At 48.7% G+C, this 25,193-nt stretch overlaps 1 protein-coding gene across 9 annotated transcripts in view; it reads left to right on the top strand.

Moving 5' to 3' along the window:
• SRGAP2 (SLIT-ROBO Rho GTPase activating protein 2) overlaps window positions 1-23,172 on the top strand; it is a 240,341-nt gene extending 217,169 nt beyond the window's left edge. For 7 of the 9 annotated variants that reach the window (XM_058540199.1, XM_058540198.1, XM_058540197.1 and 4 more), the window contains 6 exons: window positions 5,437-5,661; window positions 9,349-9,428; window positions 11,712-11,892; window positions 13,380-13,526; window positions 17,279-17,603; window positions 19,735-23,172. In XM_058540199.1, the coding sequence (XP_058396182.1) occupies window positions 5,437-5,661; window positions 9,349-9,428; window positions 11,712-11,892; window positions 13,380-13,526; window positions 17,279-17,603; window positions 19,735-20,118 (1,342 nt within the window). In that variant the 3' untranslated portion in view covers window positions 20,119-23,172. The other 2 variants (XM_058540201.1, XM_058540200.1) reach the window with 2 other exon arrangements.
• The last annotated feature ends 2,021 nt before the right edge of the window (window positions 23,173-25,193 follow it).

The following is a 25,193-nucleotide window of genomic DNA, read 5'->3' as shown; positions in this document are numbered from 1 at the left end:
CAGAGAAGCACTGCTCTAGGTCCTCGCTCTGCGATCTAAAAGAGGAAATCAGTGGTGCTTCTCTTTCATGGTTAAGGCTGCCACAGCTGCTCCCCGGAAAAGCTGAGTCTCCCTCTAAATCTCACCAATCTCAGGTGCCTCCTGGGTTGGAAAGGTTCTGTCTGGGATGCTCTTCTGATTTTCACAAGGAGTGTTTTGGCTTCTGTATGCAGATGGGCAAGTAGAATTGTGCCTGGATTGTCTTGAGGACTCAAAGATGCTCATGTATTGATTCACTTATTTGTTTAACATTTATTTATTAAGTACCTACTGTGCCGGGCCCTGTTCAGATGCTGGCTTTCTAAGAGTGCACCCAGCAGCCACGGTCCCTGCCCTCACAGAGCTTGTGTTCCATTGGAGGAAGACAGACAAAGCTAATAAGTACACATGGCATCTGTCAGAGGAAAATAAAGCAGGGAAGGGGGCTAGAGAGTGCCAGGGGTCAGGATGAGGGTTTGCTCTTTAATATACAGTGGTCGGGGGACACTCACTGAGCAGGTGACAGTAGGAGGAGAACCGAGAGAGAACGGTGTCCCAGAAGCCGTGTGGAGAAAGTTTCAAGGAGGGTGTGGTAACTGAGTTAAATGCGCTGACAGATCAAGTAAGAAAAAGACTGAGAATTGACTTAGCAGCATGGATATCATTGGTCACCCCTGATGGGTGTTGTCATAGTGGAGTGGAAGGGGCAAAATCCTGATGGTATCAGTTCAAGAGAAAAAGGGTGCTGATGATGGATAAACAAAATATGGTAGATCCACACAATGGGATGGTGTTCAGTCATAAAAAGGGATGCGGTACTGACATATGCTACAACATGGATGAACCTTGAAAACATCGTGTTAAGTGAAAGAAGCCAGACACAAACAACCGCATTGTATGATTCCATTATATGAAATGTCCGGAATAGGCAAATTCATGGATACAGGAAGCGGATTTGTGTATCCAGGGACTGGGGAGAGGGGAGAATGGGGAGTGACTGCTAATGGGTATGGGGTTTCTTTTGGGGTGATGAAAATGTTCTGAAACTAGATAGTGGTGATGGTTGTACAACATTGTGAGTATGGTAAATGCTACTGAATTATACACTTTAAAATTATTAAAATGGTAAATTTCATGTTATGTATATTTTACCACAATAAAGAGGGAGGGGGGAGGTATGAGTCTGCTAGGGCAGCCATAACAAAATACCACAGATTGCATGGCTTAAACAGAAATTTATTTTCTCACAGTTCTGGAATCTGGAAGTCTAAGATCAAGGTGCCAGCAGGGTTGTTTTCTGGTGAGGTCCCTCTCCTTGGCCTGTGGATGGCCATTGTCTCACTGCGTCCTCACACGGCCTTTCCTCTGTGCAGGCAGGGAGAGAGAGCTCTGGCATCTTTCCTCTTTATAATATAAAGACAAAGGGCCCTCATATTGACTTCATTTAACCTTAATTATCTCCTTAAAGGCCCTGTCTTCAAATACAGTCGTATTGAGGGGTTACGACTTCAACATAAGATTTTGGGGGGGATACAATTCAGTCCGTTACAGAAGGAGTGGAGAAGAGTCAGAGAATCAGAGACAGCAGGTACAGACAACTTTCAAAGAACTTTATTATAAAGAGGAGGAGAGAAATGGGAGAGTAGTTTGGTGTGGATGTGGGGTTAAGAGAGGATTTTTTTTTTAAGATGGAGGTGTTACTGCATGTTTGTGTGCTGGTGGGAATGACCCAGTCGAGGGGAAAAGCCGATGATGGAGAGAGCAAGGCCAGTGCTAGAGTGATGCTCTTGAGGAGGTGAGAGAGGATGGAATTCATGGCACAGGAAGGCAGGGAGCACATCAGGGCAGAGAGGCAAGTCAGTTAATAGGCTGGGGAGCACAGAAGATGAGGACAGGCAGTGTTCTAGGCAAGGGGAGTGAGGGAATACCTGTGAAAGACCATCAGAAAGAAGCAGCCAGAATTACCTTTCACTCTTTGTCTCTTAGGGAGCCTTGTGGGGAGGTACAGGGAAGGCTGTTAAATCATGGATTTGTAGAGGGAAGTGTGGTGTCTCCCATCGTGAACGCTTTTAAAAGTCTCATGGATTCTCAACCCCACGTTTTGCCTGGGGCCATGGCGAAGGATACAGTTTCCCTTCAGCCCTTTCAAACCTGAAATCAACCCCGATGCATAATGTCTTACCCATAGTCTGTTGGTTGTTGCCAAATCAAACCCCCGAGACCCACAAAGTTGAAAGTTTTGGAGTGAAATGTTATGTATTGAAAATAGTCTGCCGAAAGCTTAGTGCTCTCCCTGAGCACTTCAGTGTGTTAGATACTGCCTGTCAGGAGAAGAGGTGCAGACTCCTGTAAATCAGTTACTGCCAAGTGTCGGCAGCTCTGCTTCCCATTCCCTGACTAGAATCCAGGGTCCTAAATCAAGAAGCAATCAGGATATTATAATTATAGAAAATACTTGTTGAATACCACCTTTGTGGCCGGGACAGTGCTCAATGCTTTGCATATATTACCTCATTTAATCTTCCCAACAGCCCATAAAGGAGGCCCAGAATTGTCCCCATTTTACAATGAAGAAACAAGGGAACTAGAACACAGTCATGGAACTGGTGAGCAACTGGGCTAGGAGTCAAAACCAGGTGTGTTTGACTCCAAATTCTTGGGATGTTTTGTTTTTCTTTTTTAATTTAATCAAAGAGACAAGTGTGCATCACTAAAAAATAAAAAGTCCAGAAAAGTGCATGATGAAAAACAAGTTTCACCCACTGATCCTAATTTTCTCATTCCCCCTAAAAAGCCTAGAGAAAAGTTCCTAACTACGACGCTGAACCTTTCTAAGATGCACACAAGATGATGAGTTCAAATCACTTAAGAGAATTCACTAGCATTATGGATGCAAACTATAAAAATATATCACAACTCTTAGAGGATATGGCATGTATATAAGCCGATACCAAAAAAAAAGTTTTTAAAGAGGGAGCTGTTACCACTGTTATCCATTTTAGATATTTCTTTAAAAATAAAAATCCAGTGTTCGAGGTCTTATACTGGGTACAGCCTGCAAGTTCGTCAAGGATTATTGTCACCATTATATTATATACGAAATCGTATGTATTTGTATGTGCGCGTATATAAATTTTTCTTGGGAGAGAAATTCTAGTTTTTGTCAAATTCTTAAAGGAGCCTGTGTCCCCTAAATCGTTAAGAACCGTGGCTTCAGCTCCTAAACCTAGGTGTTCTGGTTGTAGATTGGAAGAGAGAGAAGGATCTTGGCCTGTGTTTTTGTTTTTTCGGGTTTTTGGGGGGTTTTTTTTGGTGAGGAGGAATGGCCCTGAGCTAACATCTGTTGCCAATCTTCCTCTTTTTGTTTGAGGAAGATTGTCACCGAGCTAACATCTGTGCCAGTCTTCCTCTATTTTTTGTATGTGGGATGCTGCCACAGCGTGGCTTGACAAGCAGGGTGTAGGTCTGCGCTTGGGATCCGAACCCGTGAACCCTAGGCCGCCGAAGTGGAACGTGCAAACTTCACCCTTACACCACCGGGCCAGCTCCTCTTGGTCTGTGTTTTAATGGGAGTAAGAAATGAACCTGGACCCGTGAGACCACAGTCCACAAAGATGTATCCCCTCAAGCCCCTGGTCCCTGTAGCCCCTATGAATTGAACAGTCCTTGCCTTAGTGAGCCTAGCGAGGTTTCTCATCTCTCAGAGCTTTGGGACTCTCAGGGTCTGAGTTTCTTTCTCTTTGACCACCAGGCTTCCCAGAAATTACTAGTTTTCTCCCATGTTCCCAAAACGTTGTCAGATCACACTAAAGAAACAGGGCCTCCCTCCTCCTTGTTCCTCCATGACACCAGGAAGCGGCCAGCCTCAGATTAGGTACAACTCGAGCCCGTTGGCACCTCATGCATCAGGTGACCATGCTGAGGTTACCAAGGTGATTATCTTTCCTCTGTCTCTCCAGTTTTTATTTGCCCAAGAAGTAGACATGGAAACTTCTTCCAGCCTTTCCTGAATCTCTGCTGTCTTTTAACTCAGGAGACAGGGAAGGATTATAAAATTAAATCTTTAAGACCCGCTATGAGGCAGTCCGCCACTGAGATCTGTAACCTCACCCGTTGCTGGCTTCCCTGCATTGGACTGGGTCCTGGAGAAGAGTGATTCTCAGCCATGACAGTTGTTCTCTCTGTGACAGTTGTTCACATCCACTGTACCACTTCACGTGTCCTGCAGTGATTCTCTAAGAGGGACGGGGGACGTGTCAGAATTGTCAATAGAGGAGAGAACCGTTGAGTTACAGAGAGACCAGCTCGGTAATTTGGGTCTGGATGTGGGGTATACTAGGAATAAACTCTGCCCAGTTCTGGAGAGTAGCCACTTAGAAGAAGACAGCTAAGTCTCAGGACTCTGGTTCAGCATCAGAGGGCTCTGGTATCTTCTCAGGATCTGTCAGAATCAGGTGCTGGGGACTTTCTGCTGATGCCCATGAAGGAGGCAGAACTGCTTCGCAGAGCTCACAGCTCCGCAGGCTGTGTGGGCAGGACAGGGGGGATGTCCAGAGCTGGCCCGGCCTTCAGTGCTTGGACAGACAGAGGCCAATGGGGCCTCATCAGGCACAGAGGCTCGCTGCAGGGCTCCGGTCCTTGGAGGTGTGGCTGGAGCAGCTGCTGGCTGAAGGAGGGGGGTAGTTCCCAGAATAAGCAAATACTCCATAGTGAAGTCAGACTGTATCCAGAGGAAGCCTGAGCAGAAGCTGAACAGCGTGCTGACCTTCTCCTGAATAAATTCTGAATGTAATCATAGAAGAGGATATTATGGAAATGAAGAACAATCACATTAGCTGTTCCAGAAGGAGATTCACTGGCTTGATGGAATACAAATGCTAATCAGTTGGCTATTTTTTTTAATAAGTCTAGAGCTTGGAATGGAATATCCCTAATAATTTGATTATTTTGCTATGCAAGAAGGTACATAACCCACAATGCCCGTGTCTTCTGACCATGTCATTACCAGGGCAGCCTGAGGCTGTCCATCTGCTCCGTCAGCTTAGTGGGTTGGTCTGTGGGAGCCGTATCTGCTCTGCAGAGTGGTGTGGCTCAAGGCAGGGGGCTTGTGGTGGATAAGGTCTGGGGTTGGGGGGTGATGAGGTGGTAAGTAGGATTTGAATGGGGAGCTGGAGAGAGAAGAGGGGTGAGACCTGCAAGGAGGTGCCGCTACTTTGCCTTTCCTTGGCTCCTGAATGACCATCCTGGTGGTCATTACCTTCTCCCTCACTGACTTTCTAGAAGGGCTCTGACGCCCAGAGAAGCAGGTGGCGGTTTGTGCAACTTCTGCTCTTGCTCTTGGCAGTGCCTCCTGTGATTGTGTTTTCTGGGCATTCGTGCAAGTGCTTTCCAGCTTGCTCCCTTTCCCTTCTCCTCCAGTTTATCACAGTTCAGCGAAGAGAACATGATGGACCCCTACAACCTTGCCATCTGCTTCGGGCCCTCACTGATGTCAGTGCCTGAGGGCCACGACCAGGTGTCCTGCCAAGCCCACGTGAACGAGCTGATCAAAACCATCATCATCCAGCATGAGAACATCTTCCCCAACCCCAGGGAGCTGGAGGGCCCCATCTACAGCAGAGGAGGAAGCACAGAGGATTACTGGTAGGGGGCTCAGGGCTGCAGGAGGGAGGGCGTCACCAGCACACACGAGTGTAGGGGCCAGATGGCCAAGTGAGACCAAAAGGAAATACAGAGATCTTCCCAGCCTCCCACTCCCGGGAGCTTCAAGCTGCCAGGGTCTGGGGGTGGTGTAGGCAGTGTCCCACCTTGACCCAACCTACGGAGTAAGTGCCTCTTCGTGCCACCTCCCTTTTCTTATGAGTTCTGAGTGGTGAGGGACAATTCTGAAAGATGACAACAATAATAGTAACATCAAAAATCTCCAAGAAAGGGAATTTATAAAGTTGTATATAGAACTGCTGTTTGTCAGTGAGCAGTGTCTCTCAGGCTCCTACTCTGTGCTGTGTGTTGTGAGAGAAAGACATTCCTGGGTCCCAGGGAATTTCTTTCTTATTGGGACGAGTTTAGATTGGAGGCATGATTTCCTGACTGTGAGTTTTTACAATGATAATTTAGAGTGATTTCAGAATTTTGTGAAGAGAAAGAGGGGTAAGCTCCATTTTCAACAGGTTCTGCACAGTTCCACCCTGACGCAGGATTAAATTCTGTGGGGCAAGGTTTTTGCATGACCTCACCTGGGATCAGAGATATGAAAGGAATCCCAGGGGCACATCTTTACTAGCCCCTTTCATTAGACAAATAACGAATCACTATTTCCATTCTACAGATAAAGTCACTGCAGCCCAGAGAGGCCAGTGACAGTCTTTCAGGCCAGTCCAACTCTGATCTCTTGTCTCTTAGTGCAGGGCACCATCCAGCACCCCACACTGCCCCCCAGGAGTCCACTTACGGAGTCAGTTTTCCACTCAGGACAGAGACAACTGCCTCTCTCTTACTCTCTAATGTCCCTTACCTCCTCCTCCTCCCCCTGCTCCCTCCTTCCCCTAAAGAATGTTTCATCCTGGCTGAAAGCATAAGCCAGCCCAAATCAGATCCCATCTGAATTCAACATCTGGAACCAATTCAGCCAGCCCCATTGCTATCGACTGAGGTAGGGGAGGACAGGGGAGGTTGTTTACTTAATTAGAGGCCAGTTGGTCTGTGCTTCTCCCTGAAGGAGCCTCCTGCCCAAGGAGTGAAGAAAGTGATACTCATGTGTCTGTGAGCATAAAAACATCATTGATATCCCTGGCTTCCGTCCCCTCCACTGTCCTGCAGGTCCCACCGTCTGGGTCTGAGCTGGAGAAACCTAGGCTTGCTGGCTCGGAGAGAAAGCTTTTTGTCACAGATGGTTGGTAGGGACTGGGGAGGTTGTTCAGGTCTCAGTCTACTGGCTGTGAGCTCCCAGGGGCTGTCCTTGTGCATGTGAGTTGGGGAGTTGGTTTCCCTAGAAGGAGTGTTGAAAAGCAGTGGAATAGTGTTCCCAATTCCTGCTTTACCTTCCTTCCTTCTTTACCTGCCCTCACTTCTCAGACACCAAACCGCTGCAGGCGCTGGACCAATCCCAGAACACAGAGCCCCCCCACAGCCCAGCTCCCCCAGTCCCAGCCCAGGGGAGCAGACAGAGCCCTGATAGGGGGTGGCTCCCAGGGGCACGGATGGAGGGCATCTTCGTGCAGTTCTCTCCAAAGTGTTCTCCCCAGCTTTGTTGTGCATTCAACATTTATTAGCAGCCTCTGGAAAAACTACAAGATTAGTGGGGGAACATTAGCCGTTACAATCACAGACTGGGTGGGAGGCCAGAAGCACCAAGGATCAAGAGTAAGTGACCCTGGGTAAGAGGTGCCGTCTGACCACGGATTCACACTCCCTCTTTGGGAAGAGAGAGAAGTGCCAGTGAAGTGAGCTGAGACCAGTGAAGGAGGTGAGGGAGGGGTGGCAAAAGGGGGCTAGAGCCCAAGAACCCTAGAGAGTGGCTGGGGGACCAGAACAGCCACAAAGGGGGCACACCAGGCCACTTGGCCTCCCCGTGGGCAGCTGTGGAGAGGACAGGCCAGTCCCACTTCACCACTCTTAGCAGCCCTGAGACTGGAGCCCGGTTTTCTAGGACGGCCTGCCGTGTGCCAGGCTGGGCTTCTTCTGAGACCACGGATATGGGTGGGCCTGGGGGTGTTGCTGGGGTGTGAGTGTGGAACTCAATCCACAAGAAGTATAGGATTTTAGGGCTGGAAAGGACCTTGAAAAGCATCATCTTGCCTTCACTTGAGGGCAGTGGTTTCCAGGGAGTCCCAGGACAAACAGCATCTGTATCACGTGGGACTGGTTAGAACCAGCAACACTCCGGCTCCACCCAGACCTAGTGAATCAGAAACTCTGGAGGTGAGGCATTCTGTTTTTAACAAGCCATCCAGGACTCCCTGAACTTTGAGAACTGCTACCTTAGTGGATGGCCCACATCAACAGACTTGAAGCCCTGGGGAAGTGAGCCTTTGCCCTGCGCACCCCTGGGGTGCGGTAGGGGAGCGTTTCCAGAATGTCACCAAACTCATCAGAGGGTTTTTAGGCCCAGAAAACAGTGAGATTTGTGCCCAGGTTTTTTGACAAAGAAGAATCCCTGTTGATGTCCTTACAGAATGTTCTCTGGAGTCTGGAGAACCTCCTTGGAACTGACTTGCTTCACACAGTATCAGTTCTGAACTGGTCCCCTGGTCTTTGAGGAACTTTCTAGGAGTTAAGGACCCGTCCCGTGGGGAGGGAGAGGCTGCAGGCTCAAAGTAGAAACTATGAGGCCAGGCTATGGGGTTGAGGGGGTGGTGGTGCTTCCTTAGAACTGCCTGGAAAGGCTCACTTGTCACTGCCAACTGCCAGAGAAAGAAACTTCAGAAATAAATGGGGTTTTCCTCTACTTTTCAGGAAGTAAGAACTTGCTGATGCCCCTCCGCAGGCACTGTGAAGTCCATGAGCCAGGAGATCAGAAGTAGAAATGACTTTGCTAGTAACTTCCCTGGCCATTCTCGATTCTCTATCCTGGATGACTTTTCGACTCCATGGATTTTTTCACGACCTTGACCCAGCTTCCATCCCCTGCCCTCTTGCAGTGTCCAGCCCACAGTAGACTCTTCTTCCCCTGCTCTTGTTCCCCACCCATTTCTGTGACTCACCTCTCACTTTCTCACCAGTACACCAACTAAACCACAAAGCAGCCTAGAGGCATCCAGCAAAGTGAGAAAGAAGGCAGAGAAGTACCATCTTTTAATCATCCCCTCGTGTTGCGTAGAATCCTCACTCGACTCTGTGAGGTGTACAGACCATTATCCTCAATTTACAGATTAGATAGCTGAGGCTTAAAGAGATGAAGTAATTTGCCCAGGGTTACACAGCTACTGGGTGTCAGCTGGGTTTTGGATCCAGTTGTATCTGCTGCTGAAGCCTCGTGTTTTCCTTCCACCACGCTCCCTCTAGGAACTAAGTCGCCTAGAGAAACAGCCCTTGAGGAGTTGAGTTGTTCTGTATTTTCAAAAAGATTTGTAAGTTCAAAAGGGCTTCCCTTTGTCTCAATATAGTCTAAGTCCCAAGTATTCTCAAATAATTTTTGTAGCAGGAGCTAGGTTAGAGAACCTCTGGAGCCTTCTATTTCGTTGTAAACATTTGACTGTTGTGTGCAATCAGGATGTAGAAAGCATAAGATAGATTCCGTGCCCTTACTCCGAGGCATGGAATCACGTGAAGGAGAAGACAAGAATTTTGTAAGCAAATGCTGAGGCCCGGTTACTCTTGCTTTTGTTGCAGTGACAGCCCTCACGGCGAGACTACCTCGGCTGAAGACTCAACCCAGGATGTGACCGCAGAGCACCACACCAGCGATGACGGTACGAGGCCCCGCTTGGGGGCAGTGGGGCCGCCCGGGATGAAGCAAAAGGAAGGAATTCTATATCCTGTGCTCCTCATGAACCCTCCTGCCCAGCAGTCCCCTGAAGACGGGCAGGGAGCTCTCCTGTCTCTCCTTTTCATTCCTTCCCTTTCTTGGAGAGGCAGCCCACCTTCTCATGTAGAATGGTCTCTGTATTAAACCAGAGCTGAACAGCTAGACCTTTCACAGCCCTTCAGCCCTCTTGCCTACCTCCCAGCTCCTTGTCTCGCCTGGCTGTCTCACCAGTATGATTTCGGTCCCGTGTCACAGCTCAGATTCCTGCCAGGGAGCTGGAGACCAAAGCGAAAGAGAGCTCGTTTGAAAAATAGTGAGCCTGGGGAATAGAGAAGCTGGGTGCCAGGAACCCAACAGAAGCAAGCCGGAGGGGATTGGGGGTCAGGACACAGAAACCACAAGCTTTCACGCTGCCACCTGGAAAAATTGGCCCTTTTCCAGAGTGTAGACATGCAGGTGCCTCGCAGCCTGGTGGGTGTGCGTCAAGAGGTGGAATGCATAGCTGTCATCCCCAGGCCCCTCGACAGTGCCCATGATTTATTAGGGCCTGTCCAGCCAGCACATTTCCCCTCCTTCCAACAGTTCCACACCTTCACTTCTGGATCACTTGGGCTCTGGAACTCTCAGCAGCTGATAACAGGCCTCAGAATTTTCTGGGCATGAGAATGAAATGGCACAATCCCACAGAGCTTTCCTTTCTCCCTGCCTTGCTGTGAATTCTACAGTCCTAGGCCAGCTTTTAATGGAGAAAAAAATTAGGACTGTTTATTTGGATCCTGAGGTCAGATGGATCAATGTGATAATTTGCCACATTATGGGGAATGAGTAGGTAAACTAGGGAAATTCGTGTTTCTTTAGAGCCTCCCGTGTGCCCCGCACCGCTAGAGCTTCATATGTCTCATCTCCTAATCCCTAGTGAAACAGAGAGAGCTGCTATTCTGTAGTTGAGAAAACAGGTCAGAGAGGTCAAGTGACATACCCGAGGCGTTACAGAACTGGGATTGGGATAGTCATGCACTGCATAACGATGTTTCATTCAACGAGGGACCACATAGATGACGGTGGTCCCATAAGATTAGTGCTATGTAGCCTAGGTGTGTAGTAGGCTGTACCATCTAGGTTTGTGTAAGGACACTCTGATGTTTGCACAACGGCAAAATCACCCAACGACGCATTTCTCAGAACGTATCCTCTCCGTTAAGTGACGCACCACTGTATTTAGATGGCCTTCTCTGGTCTGCCTCCTGCAGTGAAATCTCTGGCCCTGCACGCCTGTTCAGGAGCAGACCCACCAGCCATGGCTGCCGAGGCATGGTTTTGTTTTTAAGCAGCCTTTCTCTCCACTACTCAGAATATCCAACTTTCACTTCAGGTTCCAGCTTTGTGGGAGCCTTCTTTTTGCTCTCTGACCTCTACCTGCAGCCCAGAACAGATCACGATAATGCTGACAATAACAACCGTGGCTAACACATACGCAGCACTTACCCTGGGCCAGGTGCTGTTCTAAGCACTTTTACTGTTACTGACTCCTCATAACAGCTCATGAAAGAGGCATTATTATTATCATCCCTGTTTTACAGACGCGAAAACAGAAGCTCACACAAAAGTAAAAATACATTGCATTTGTAAACCCCTTTCAATTTTTCAGATCACTTTTATGCACATTTTTCCATATATTGTCCACAAAATATATTTCCATATTTTGCTCCTTGGAAAGTTGATTGGGCAAGTTATTTTCTCTTTATAGAGACTAAAAGCTCATGTTCTACTAGGGGGAATGAATAACCTAAGTAAATTATTTAAAATACAATATGATAAATATTCTACAATTAATGAAGTTATTTTATAATCAGAAAAGAAATAACGCTTACAAATACAGTATGGCAAGTTCGATGATAGGGATTGGCATCAAGAGCTAAAGAAGTTACTATAGGAAGCAGGTGATGTTTGAGTTGTGACTCGAGGTGTTCCATCAGGCAGATGAGAGAGAAAGGGATTCCAGGTGGAGGGAACAGCATGAGCAATGGCAGGAAAGGTCGTCATGTGCTTTTAGGGTGATGGCACAGTCTACATGGGAATTACCTGCTTTATAGATCGTCCGTGGCTTATTTTTCACACGGGGTTATTTTCCCACCACTGTAAGTTCAGCTAATAGGACTTTTCTACGCAGTCTCCTGAGTCTGTGAGTCCCAACGACATGTGTTTCCTTCTTTTCCTCCCCTCCCAGAGTGTGAGCCTATTGAGGCCATTGCCAAATTTGACTACGTGGGCCGGACAGCCCGAGAGCTGTCCTTCAAGAAGGGGGCATCCCTGCTGCTTTACCAGCGGGCTTCCGACGACTGGTGGGAAGGCCGGCATAATGGCATCGACGGACTCATCCCCCATCAGTACATCGTGGTCCAAGACACGTATGTTGGGCCCCCTGCACTTTTAGGGGTCCCTGACTGCACTGTGGGAGTGAGACTTGATTTCTGGAGCCATAGGGGAATGAAGGAGACCAGTCCCCAGGGGGCGCCAACGTGGTCCTGAGGTCACACTGTTCCTTGAAGGCCCCCAGACTTCGTGGAGAATTGTTTTTTAATCTCTCCACTCTCTGTTCCCCCTGCAAATCACTTCTCCACCACGACCCCCCAGTCATTTTAGAAACGTGCCAGCCGGCACTCCTCCACACTTGTACCTGATGAGTGATAATGAGGGAGTATTATTTGACCACTGACATTTCCTTTCTGGAAAGATCAGGTTGGGAAAACATTTTTACTTCTCTTTTTTTAAGCAACTATACCCACCCCAACTGTTGGGCCACTGATGACTCTTTTCCACTTAAATGAAAATGTTGAGTTCCTTAATTCTAGGAGAAATCTAGCTTAAGCAGCCTTGGCAGAAATGACCCAGGTCATTTAACCCAGAGGAGGTTGACTTGGGGAAAGATGTTGGGTCAGGGGTGTCAGGGAACAAAGGAAATGTGACCCGGTACTGGTCCTAGAGAAACTTCATCAGACAGGCTGTCGGCTGGTTCTAGCTCTTTAAAACAATGTCCCCCAGGCCCCTGTGACCACCTGAGCCTGCTTCCCTACCCCCCTGCCCTGCCTCTGCCCCCAGCTCCCTCCCCTTGGATACAATGCTGTCAGTGTTTTTAGTCCTTCCCTTAATATTATTTTTTAAAGGTTGATATCCTGAATGAGTCTGCACCCTCCCAGCCTCTCCCCGGCTCGTTCTACGGGGAAATCCTCCCTGTTGATAACATCGCAAACCTGGTGGCCATCTGTGCGTGGACAGGACCCTCCCAAATTTAGCATTATGACTTCACTACAGGACCGAGAGAAGATGAATTGTGAGGGAGAAGGGGCTCACTTTGTCATCAGTAGCCAGAGGGGCCAGGAGAGCAGTGGAGAGACCTGGGACTGGCTGGACGCCCTAAGCGGGGCTGGATGCGCTACGACAGAGTGTGGCGGTGTCCTGCCTCAGCGCCGGCATATCCAGAGCCACCGCAGAGCTGACTGTCCTTACCTGGCAGTGCTGGGACCTCAGCAGCTAAACCGCCACCTGGACTGGCCACCTCCTTCTCCAGGAGGTGGCCCAGCACAGCTGCCCCAGGAAAGCAGCATGGGCTAGAAGGCAGATGCCTTGAATTCAGGTGTCCCCTAGCCCATCTTTCCAGAGGAGCTCGGGATCCCGCAAAACTCAGTGGGACTATTTATTTTTATTTAAACAACCCTCCAAAGGCCCTTAGGTTCCCTGCCTCTGCTCACAGAGCCGGCCCAGCCAGCCATCGCCGCTGCCTCCAAGCCGTCGTGGGGTTGCGTGTGTGTCGGGGGGCCATCTTGCTGATTTAACACTGCTTTTTGTGTTGTTGTTGTTTTCCCCTCTTCCCTGCCTGCCTGCCCCATCTCCCCAGCGAGGACGGTGTCGTGGAGAGGTCCAGCCCAAAGTCTGAGATTGAGGTCATTTCTGAGCCACCTGAAGAAAAGGTGACAGCCAGAGCGGGGGCCAGCTGTCCCAGTGGGGGTCATGTAGCCGATATTTATCTTGCAAACATCAACAAGTAAGCTCTGCTTTTCATTTTCTGCTCCCCTGAACGACTTGTAACACCCAGCCTCACCCTGTGGCCTAACCCCCCTCTCCATTCCTGTGCTGCACGTAGGGCTCCCAGCTCCCCAGGCCTAACGGTTTGCATGTGCTCATTGCTGCTACAAGGCGGTCAGGGCCGAGGAAGCGTCCACAGTCCTCGTGGGCAGGTCCCGGTCTCCAGCAGCTGCTGTCATGCTGCGGAAGGTGCTCCACTCTGTGTGCCTGCAGCATCTGTCAGCTCAGACCTTCCCGGCTGTCTGACTGCGGAAACTTGGGCCAAAGCTTTGGTCACTTTATGCAACTTGGTTTTGTACTGTTTCTCAGAGGTGCCTTCTCTTTTCCATCCTTACTCAAACAATAGTCTTTAGTGTCCTCTTTGGCCCTTGTCTGTCCAGAGACCCCAAGTCTTGTGTGTCTTCTCCGAGGCTCGCATTCCCCCAGATGGGTATGTTTAGACATCATGTGTCTGTTTCTCCCCATCCTGCTTCACTCAGGAAAGGAGACCACCACGCCCCCAAGGAAGGCTTTGTCCTGAACTCTTGATTCATCATCTAACCCCCAGCTCCCTTTTCTTCTGCCCTTTCACACTGGTAGAAATAACTTTCCGTTTTTTCCCTGTTGCTTTGGCCCTGTGTATTATCCGTCCCTGTTAGTCCCTTTGCAGATTCCCACTCCTGTCCAGCAGGCTCTTAACTCTGCCCCCAGCTTTCATTGTGGCTGTTAGCAACGTGCTGGAGTTTTAACTCCACCCACACCCGATCTGACTGTCTAGAGGGATTCCACGCCTGTGTGCTGCTGCCTCCCCTAGAGACATTCAGGTTATTGGAGAACTAATCTCATCCCAAGGGGCCAGACACCAAGTCCCAAAGCCAACAGACCTCTTTCCGCCAGACCCTGAAACTTGGCCCAGTGCCAGCAGGATGACAAGCCCCAGGGCACTCCTGATGAATATGGATTGGAGATGATGTACAGTTTTTATTCCCCTCTGGCTTTGGAGGAATGAAATGATTTGCACATTGAAAACCTGTTAACCATAGCCTCTGGACACTGAAACTGGAAGGAGAATAAAAGATGCTTGTTGTTTTTAAACTGTACCAGGTTGCCCAGATCTCTTGGCTTTTTTCCAACCAGACGGTAGCAGGGGGAGTGGTTGGGGCACGTGGCTCTTTTCCATCTCTTTTGCCCTCAAGTTAGTAAAGTAGCTGATCCAGCTCACTCAGTCAGTGTGGTTATAATTTAAGTCAGACCAGTAAAAAAGACTGAGGATTTAGGGCCGGCCCCATGGTGCAGCGGTTAAGTGCTCGCGCTCTGCTACTGGCGGCCCAGGTTCGGATCCCGGGCATGCAATGACGCACCACTTGTCAGGCCATGCTGTGGCGGCCTCCCATATAAAGTGGAGGAAGATGGGCACGGATGTTAGCTCAGGGCCAGTCTTCCTCAGCAAAAAGAGGAGGATTGGCGTGGGTGTTAGCTCAGGGCTGATCTTCCTCACAAAAAAAAAAAAAAGATTGAGGATTTTATTTGTGTCCCTTGAGCATCGTGCCCTGCTGGAACGGCAAGCTAATAAAAAGTAACTGTGGGCTAATCACATTTTTTTGCTTATTTACAAATCTATGTTAATTATAAGCCTATAATCATAAGGTCGTAAGCCTATAGTTAACCCAGAAACCAAGGCACGATTGGTGGAGGGAAAGTTAGATAATTAGTTAGGTACATATTTTTAAGCTATCATATATTTGATGCCATTTGTAGAGAGTAATAGCTGAAATAGTCAAAAGATGAACATCTGGTGGAAGTCAGGGCAGTACCCTTGAACTCCTTGCTTGGTGATGTCAGGATGGGGCCCTTGGAGGACATGGTCTACCTGACATCAGCTCGTCAGTGGGTGAGTGGCAGCCCCGCAGCGTGCCTTGCCCTCAGGAGTGACTCTGCCCTCCAGCTGCCCTCATGCCCCACACAGCACTCTCCCAAGCCCCTTCATTGTCCTGAGTGCCCGGGTTCTCTCTCACCCCTGGACCTTTGCTTCTGTTGTCTCCTTACCTGGTCAACTCCCCCTCGCCCTTCAAGACTTAGTCCGAACATTTACCTCTCTGGGGAAGCCGTCTGAAACCCCCAAGTTCCTCAGGGCTGAGTTCTGTGCCCTTGTTCAGTATTCCCAAAGCAGTCTGAGTATCTCGCAGGACTCAAGCTGCACTCAGATGCCCACCTGGCTGAGCTCCTTCAGAGTTCCTGAAACCAGGAACTCTGTCTTCCTCTCTTTACATCCCTGAGGCCTGGCCCGGGACCTGGCACATACCAGCCACTCCATAAATCTGCCTTCTCAGCAGTTTTAGCCCTGTGAGTCAGCCATCCTTAAGTAGAAAAAGGAAATCAGCGAGGAGTTATTAGGGTATGGCATTTCACTTTAATTCCACACATTTACTGAGTATCTACTGTTGTGCCAACCACTGATGCTGGTTATTCAAAGATGAATAAGATGGTCCCTGGTCTCCGAGCTCACAGTCTGGCAAGGTACCTACTATATAGTCTGGTAACTAAGAAGCAGTGCCGTCAGTGCTCTGAAGGAACAGAAGGAGTTATCGGTTCTGCCTGCTGTTGGAGTTGGGGTACTAGCGAAGACTTGGCAGAGGAAGAGTCATTTCAGCTGGGCCTTATAAGACTCTGAGAACGTCTTTTTTCCGCTCGAGAATGGCTGACACCTAAGGCTACACTGCTGAGCAGGCAGCTTCATGGAGTGGCCACGATGTGCCAGGTCCTGGGCCAGGCCCCGGGAAGGCCTAACCAGTGAACAGGACCAGGACTGGCTCGGAACACTGGTCCTGCCACATAAACTAGCCCCTTATCTTCAGGTCCTACCCCTTCCTTTTTTCCATCCTCAACTCCTGCCTCAGCCCCAGTCACCCTTAGTGGATTCAAGATCGGAGCTGCCCAGCTGCCATCCCAAACCAGCGGTTTCATTGCTTCTTAGATTAGGTCCTTTAGAATCTGATTCCAAGAGAAAATGAAATTATTCAGCAGTAGGGAACACCCATATTGGACTCTAGTACTCTGCCCAACTATTTCATATGCGAGCCTTAGTGGTCTGAAACAAATTGACTCAGAGCCAGGGTTCAACCCAGTGCTGGGTGATTTAGGGTCATGTAGATGTATTTCCACCCTAAGAAAGTGCATAAACTTGGCCCTAACTCTGCAGCATTGCAGCCTCTTGAAAAATATTCTGTTCCATGTGTACAGAATAAGCAACAACCGCCTCTTGCCAAAGCCCAAAATGATTACAGTTTTGTGGTTGGACTAAGAAATATGCTAAAATTTGGAAAAGTCAACTCTCCTCTTACCAGCGATTCCCCGCCTCCTTGGTGATGGCAAGACACTTTCTCCTGCCTGGGGCCTGGTTTCTGTTCAAAGCAGGTGATGGAGGGGCCTTTCCATGAATCTGTCTCCCATTAGAAACTTTCGTTTAAGCAGACATTTTTCCTGACAGCACCTCACATCTTGAGAACTGAAAGCCCACGACCACCAAGTAAGTATTCATTTCTCCTTTGCCCAGGTCGGGGTGGCAGGGGACCAGACATGGAGAAGGGAAGGCAAACCGAGGAGAGCACATGCTCTGTGTCCCTCTCACTCCAGAAGTCCCTAGGTTCCAATATCTGCCCCTCTCTCACTCGTCCTAGCTTCCTTGGAGCCAGGGCTCCCTGATCACACTGCCCTTTCTGTTTGTGATTGAAGGCAGAGGAAGCGGCCAGAATCTGGGAGCATCCGGAAAACATTTCGGAGCGACAGCCATGGGCTGAGCAGTGCCCTAACTGACCCCGCCTCCCCGGGGGTAGGGGCTGGCTGCCGCCCATCTTCCCAGCCCATCGTGAGCCAGAGTCTCCCCAAGGAAGGGCCAGATAAGTGTTCCATCAGTGGGCACGGCAGCCTCAACTCCATCAGCCGCCACTCATCCTTGAAGAATCGCCTGGACAGTCCACAGATCCGGAAGACAGTGACAGCAGGAAGGTCAAAAAGCTTCAATAACCATCGGCCCGTGGACCCTGAGGTCATTGCACAGGTAACTGGGGGCTCCTGGACAAACAGCTAGTATGAGTCTACACTTGTCAGTACTGCTTAGTGCAGCCCGTGCTCATTAGAGCAGGACTTGAGACAGAACGGTGCTTTGTACACTATACACCGAGCTTAGGGACTGTTGGACTTCTGGACCTGATGAGACAGCTTTCCAGGAAATTTGCCCATCCCTCTCTCCCCAAGAAGAACTTGAAGACAGAATAAAAGAATTCAGATTTCTTGCTCATATACAGGCTATTTGTAAGGCTGTTGTAATTTTTAAGCCAGTAGTTACAGATAGAGTATTTTGATAGAGTCCATTCATCCCAAGTTTTGAGTCTTGAGACCCTGGTAGACTTTAGTGAAGCTGCTTGAGTGTTGAGGCTCAGATGTAGTTCTGGCCACATTTGTATATCACTCTGCCCATCCCCATCATCCCATTTTCTGAGGCTAATCTCTGGCCCCTAGTGGTAGATAGATGATCAATCAACGATCTGCTGCTGGTCTTGAAGGCCCCGAAATACTCTGCCGTTGGGAGCTCGGGTCCCAAAAGTGTTTCCAGCCCAAGTCTCCAGATGCAGTGGAGATGAGCTCCCTGGTTACGGGGTCTTCTTTCTGTATATGCACCACACTGACAAGTCTCTGTTTTCCGTGAAATATTAGAGATCCAACCCCACCTCTAAAAATCCGGCTACCGGGGCCACTCCAAGCAGTTCACTCAGACGTCTCTCCCAACTCTATAATTTTCATTAGACCAGGTAGGAACTAAGAGCTCATTGTTGCCCTCTTATGTCTCAACCGAGTTGAGATTCTCCTTACCCCATCTTCCAGCGGGCAATAGAGGCTGGGTATAGTCTCTATTGGCTTAATTGTGGTGCTCTGCTAAGGGAAGGTGGACCTGGCAAGCACAGTATTAAGCTACAGGCCTGAGATGTCTTGCTTTGCTAGCCTTTTATTTCTGTGCCTCTACTTGAGCTCTTGGCTGCAATCTGCCTTGCGCTGTGGGAATCCTCCTAGCTCCCTCTTTCGCCAGGTATTAATAGGGATGTCTGAATAGGTACACAACTGGGACAGACTGGCTGCAGAGCAAGACTGAGGAGGGAGATGGAGTTCTTCCTGAGTATTTGTAAGGTTTGAGAACATCGTAGGGATGAGTGAAATTGAATCACTATCAACAGAACGCATGGATCACCCTGTAGGACAAAGAAACCTTAACCAGGGACCTTTGCTTGGAAATTTCACAATTTTTCAATGTAAGCCTAATCCCAAGAGAAGAGCCCTGTGGTGGTTTAGGGGTGCCAGATACAAGTGTGTGGGGAGGGAGGGAGCTGGGAGGTCTCCCTGGGAGGCAGCTGGCTGCATACAAAGGGTCTTTGGTTCTGCCTTGAGGCCCTGAGCTAGGACTGCTATTTCCTAAGATCTGGAGTGTTCCGCTGTGACTTGCAGAAGGTGATTCACCTATGTGGGCTCTGGCTCCCCGTCCTGGTCACTCTTTGGTCCCCTCTCCTGGTGATGGGTAGAAGGAAATGGCTTCATCAAGTTGGGTCCGGGGAGGCTGTGTGGGGCAAGGGCAGGAGAGGTGTCCTGATGGATCTTCAGGGCCAGGGCTCTCGAGCCTTTCCTCAGCCCTTGAGGAGGAACAACTGACCCTCCTAACCTTTGGCCTTAAAGTCCAAGAGAAGAAAGAACATACTTCATCTCTACCACTTTCTAAAAAAGTGTTTATTATGTACAATTTCAAGCGTATACAAAAGCAGAGAGAATTGGATAATGAATCCCGTGTACTCATGTCCAAATTCCTGGCCACTTTTAGTTCATCCACCTTTCTCTTCCCCACTGGGTTGTGTGTCATTTCACCATAAATATTTCAGTGCATATCTCTAAAATCCAAGGCCTCCATTTAAGAAACATCTCAACCACTCTTTCTAAAGGAAAAAGAAAACCTCATGATAATGAAAATCCCTTTGTTCCCCTTCCCCCACATTCTAAATTTGCATGTGTTCAAGGATTTTGACCACATAAAATAATCTGGACCTCTCCCTATAGTTGGTTTCTTCAGTGTGGCTATGTTGTTGAAATAGGACCCTTGGGGGCATCTCCCTACATTTGCCTCACCTCCTCCTTTTCCTGTTTTGCAGGATATTGAGGCAACTATGAACTCTGCCCTGAATGAGCTGCGGGAGCTAGAGCGGCAGAGCAGTGTCAAGCACACCCCTGATGTGGTTCTGGACACCTTGGAGCCCCTCAAAACTTCCCCAGTGGTGGCCCCCACATCGGAGCCCTCCAGCCCCCTGCACACCCAGCTCCTCAAGGACCCTGAACCCGCCTTTCAGCGCAGTGCCAGTACTGCTGGGGACATCGCATGCGCCTTCCGGCCTGTCAAGTCTGTCAAGATGGCTGCCCCGGTCAAGCCACCGGCCACACGACCCAAGCCCACTGTCTTCCCCAAAACAAATGCCACTAGCCCTGGTGTCAACTCATCAGCTTCCCCACAGGCCACTGACAAGTCTTGTACTGTCTGAGGGATGTAATTTAATTGTTCTAGACAAGGGGACTGGAGGGACTGTTATTAAAATCTTCCTATTTAACTAGCTTGGGGACTTCAGTTGAAAATTAGATTCTAAGTTGTTCTTGCAGGAATTAGCCTTCCCATCACCCAAAACCTTGAGAATGAAGCCCTCATTATCACCCTGCCCTGCCCTTCCCACTGCCCTCTGCTTCCCCCAGTCGTCATAATCCAGCCAGCTGCAGTACATACTGTTCTTAGGTTAGCCAGAGATAGATTTTTCCATTATCAGGTCACTGTGAAATCTGGCTAGGCGAGTCATGAGGATGTGGGCTCAAGTCCCAGTCCCCTCAGACACAGGGGATGTCTGACCAGATGGTGGATTGGCTACTGACATCCAGCTCTCAGTGGCATCTTGTTTTGGGTACTGATTATAGAGGATCATATATAGTCCATTCTTCATTTTACACACACACACACACACACACACACACACACACACACAGAGGATCATATATAGTCCATTCTTCATTTTACACACACACACACACAAACACACACACACACAGGTAGGTTTTTCTAGTCTCTGGCATGTGTAGCCTCTCCTGGTCCTAGACCAGTCTCTGTGTAAGTTATTGTGGCAGTTCACACAGGAGCCACCAGGAGTCTCTCTTTCTGTTACAAACCTTGTTCTGTCTGGGCCAGAGAACCTAGCCGTTGAAATCTCGCCACCATATGATATTTAGCAGGATGAGACTCCATCATGTAATCTGTCTGGGGTTGGGGACTTCTCTCTGTCTTCTTTCTCTTTGTGTGAATTGGTCATTGGTGTTTGCTTTTGCCCTCCTCCATCCTCTAGAACTACAACCCAATCTTATTATGGAACTTCTAAAGTTTTTCTGAATGTATAGACATTTCTCGGGTTCCTATCTTATCTTTGTCTCTGATGGACTATTTTCCATTTAAGACATTTTCCTGTATAAGACAGTTTTCTAGGTGGTTCCTTTTAGGGTAAAGAGTCTTAAGAGAGTTTTATTGTGTTTATGGCAGGTTTGGAAAAGGTAAGAAATGGGTCCCTCTTCCTCCCACTTTTTTGGGCACTTAAGACATAAAATTCATTATCTTATTAAAAAATTAAATTCAGCTTTGCTAGCCCCGAAATTGTTCCTAAATGAAAACATATCCTAACTTCACCCCCTAGTTTGGTATTCTACAGGTTCTCTCTTCAGGGACCAGTGGGGGCTTGGAGAGCCCTAGTTAGATTAAAGAGAGACATTGCCCCTTAAAGCCAGTTTTTATTTATCCAAACAAGGACAAATAAAACAACTTTGACCCCACGGGCTCTAAAGTCTTCCCAAGGCCAGAATCTAAGAAAATAAAAAATTGGACGCTAAATATTTTGGCCTTCCTTTGGCCTTTTTTCTGGTTTCCCTCCCAAAAGCAAAAATGATACCCTTATCTGCTTTAATCCACTCTCCAGATCTGGTGTCCATGGTCCTGGCTCCCTTCGCATCGTGCTATCCCAGGAGTATCAGGGCTGGGGATGGTCACACCAGGCTCATGGGTCTCAGACAACTACTTGAGTAAAAGCTGAAACTCATTCCTCTTCTCTGTTTTCTGGTTTTAAAGCTGCGCTTATCGCCTTAGTTTTTCTACAGTTCAGGAGAGATGGTGGGTTGCCATTCAGATAAGAAAATTTGAATTTTCTGATCTTTGGCCTAGAAAATTCTTTTTGGACCAACGTTTTGAAGGTAGTAGTTGGCTCTATGGAAAGTGGTAGGATTTTCCTCCTTCTTTGTGAAGGAAAAGAGGAGCTTTGTGGGAAATCACTAATTAGAGAGAGAACCTGCAGCACCAGGAAAACCATCCCAGGAGCTGGAAGGGAGAACTGAAGAACTCCTTTGACAAAGTGAGTCAGCCTGGGGGAGGCGACCCCAGGCCTTGGGACTCTTGGCTGTTGTTGCTCTGTTGAGTGGCCTGTCCTTGTCTGTCACCTGGATTTACATAGGTCCTGAGCCAACAGGGGGCCCTCATAGCCAAGGATCTGTTTCCTTGCTGAAAATGGAACCCCACCCTTCATTTTACATTCCTTTTGATCCAGCTAATCAAAATTGCTCCTCATGCCTGCCCTTTGCCCCTCTCTCCAGCATACTCCTCTAAGAAAGGAAAAGCAAAGCTTTCGTAATGACAACACTTTGGGCCTGTTCTGTTGCTCCTGCCTTATTTCTCTTTCAGCCCTGGACATGACTGTTCACCATCCTCTCGGGCAGTGTCCATCTGCTGATCTGCATCGTGAACTGGACGGTGTGTGAGTGGTCACCTCCTCCCCCGGCTCTGGGAGCCAAGTTGTCTCCCCTTTCTGGTGCTCCTGACACCTGTGAGATGGTCCTGTTGAGAGGACTGGGAAGCCGGGGAGGAGAGTCCTCCACAGAGCTCACTGCAATCAACTGGAAACGAGGTCGCACACTGTGATTTTTACACCGAAAAGCCAAAAGGAGCTGGCCCCCGGGGCCTTGGGAGACCAGTCCTCCTCGGATATGCTTGCTGAAACCAGCAGGATGCTTCCAAGAGCCCCACTCTGCGCTATGAGGCATGGATCCTTTTCCTGGTGTGGACTCTGAGGGTTCAGTCTTTGGGGAACAGAGGTGGGGTGGAGCTACCAGCATCCCAACTTGGAAAACAGAGGAGTTTGCAGCCAGCAGCCTGTAAACTGGAAACACTGGTCTCAGCCAACCTCCTCAGGGCACCCTGGTTTCTCCCCAAGGAGATGAGGAGAGATGACACCAGCAGCGGGATGAAACAGACCACTGGAAGGGCTGGTGTACATGCACTTCCTGCTCAGAAGAGAAGCTAGATCTTCCAGGGAATGGCAGTGTTGTGGCGTCTGACTTGTATGTCATGTTTGTGTAAAATGGTATATTCTTTAAGATAGTGTTGATAACTGGAATATCGTATGTATGCTTGGAGATGCTTTGTGTGAACCTAAGACTGTCACTCAACAGATGTTGGATTGGGGAAAATCCAAAGCACAACTTCGAAATAAAATACGTTTTTAGGTTTCGATGCTGCAGTTCCTGTCCCTCTTCCCCTTCCTGAAATCTCCAATCCAGGATTCATCCATGGTAAGGGAGCCCTGCCTGGCAACAGAAGTGAGGAGCCAACTACCTTCTCTCCCTTACCCCAGCAAGGCACAGCGCAGGCGCATTAGAATGTGGATTTTTTTCTCCCGCATTTCCATATAGCCCGTGTGGAACCTACGAGCTTGTGTAGAAGGTCTTCCAGCTTACCATTGGGCAGTCTGTTGCCATGAGAACCACTTTCTCCGCAGAATCCACCTCCTCTGTTTTCAGGGAGGACTGTTCTGGGTTCTATCTCTGGTCAGATTTCCCACTTGGAAGCTTTGCGAGCCATAACCAAGGGTGACTGAAGGTTTTATTTCTTCCACAACTAAAGCCCTGAGTCATTCTGCCCTCGGCAGCCCCCTGCCTCTGGGAGAAGAGCTGCCCAGCGTGCTTGTGCTGTTGGTGTTGAGTATGTGGCGTGTGGGGTGTACAGGAAATGCTTTCTCTCCTTTAGATTTTGATCCTAGCAGACCATAAGCTCGAGGTACAGTTATTCAAAGGTAACAACTTAATATACACCCTGGAGCCCACACTTATTTTTAGAGGGCCTATTCTAATACCAGAAGCCCTGGGGCTGGATCAGGTCTCTCACGTCTAAGGGGGTGCCCAGTATTCATGGGAGCACAAGGCCTCACCCCCAGCGCTAGACCAGACACTACCTCCTCTACTGGCATCTCCATGGATTATTAGTATATTGTATTTTTATATTTCAGCTCTCACGCCCTTCCACCCTGTCATCTCTCCCCTTCCCTCACCTTAGTGGTAGAGCTACAGCTTGTGCGTCTCCTGCTGGCCCCCTGGTCTTGGGTAAGGCAAAGCTGATACTGTTTGGCCACCGTGTGCTGTGGACAAGTTCTCACTCCTGAGTGTAGGTGATGAGCTATGAGATGCAGCCAGTCCTTAAGCTGTGAGCAGAGGACCAAAGGGCCTTTTCAGAGAGTCCTAAGGCAAAGGTGGGCTATTCTTTTTGGCTCCTCTTAATTCATTTCATATATTCTGATGGAAACTAGTGACACTGAACACAGCTGAAACACAGGCCCATTCCATCCAGACAGGACCCAGAAAGGAGACCAGGTGGGTGTGAATTTAGGAAACGGTCTTTATGACTGTCTAATCTAAATGTTTGTATCCATAGGTATATGAAGCTCCCTTTTACTCAGGAGTTAGCAACCCTGGCATATTACATAGGCCAAAGACCCATTCACTGGTCAGTCAACAAACTTTAAGCCTCACTGTGTGCCAAGCACTCACACAGTATTGAACAAGAGAAACAGATAATGGAACTTTCTTTCTAGTTTTGGGGAGAACAAATAAATAAGCAAAATAACTGTTACTCTGAAAATGAAACAGTGTAGTAAGATTGTGAGTGCCTGGGTTAGTGAAGAAAGGCCATTATGGGGAGAAGGATTAGTACAGTGAACCAAGAATTCTGCTTGGCTGGTAAAGTTGAGATGACTATTAGACATGAATGTGGAAATATCCTCTTGGACATAGGAATATGGAGTTTTGGGGACAGACCATACCTGAAAACAAATTTAGGAGCTATTACATTATAGATGTATTCAAACTATGAGATTCCCGGGAAGAATGTGTAAATGGAAAAAAGAGAAGGTCCTAATAATTAGGAATCCAGCAGAGAAGAAGGAGCCAGCAAAGAAGACAGAGGGCCTTGAGTGACAGAGGTAGGTGGCTGGGAGAGCCCAGTGTCACAGAAACCAAGAGAAGGAAGTGTTTCAACAAGGAGGGATGAGCTGTCACATGCCGATGGGGTAAGTTGAGGCAAATGAAGCAAAGTGATCATTGTGTGGTGACAGGAGCCCTGTCAGTAGAGGGAAATGAGTCAGGTTGGAGGGCTGGGCGGCCTATAGGAAGGGACGGGGGAGCCAGGCATCGCTTTGAATGGGGAGCATCAAAAGGGGTCCACGGGGTTTTGTTTTTGAAATGGGCAGGTTGAGGCACATTTGCTCCG

This window comes from Diceros bicornis, chromosome 4 (genome assembly GCF_020826845.1).
Source record: "Diceros bicornis minor isolate mBicDic1 chromosome 4, mDicBic1.mat.cur, whole genome shotgun sequence".
NCBI classification, from domain to species: domain Eukaryota; kingdom Metazoa; phylum Chordata; class Mammalia; order Perissodactyla; family Rhinocerotidae; genus Diceros; species Diceros bicornis.
This window is presented reverse-complemented; position numbering and strand designations above follow the sequence as displayed.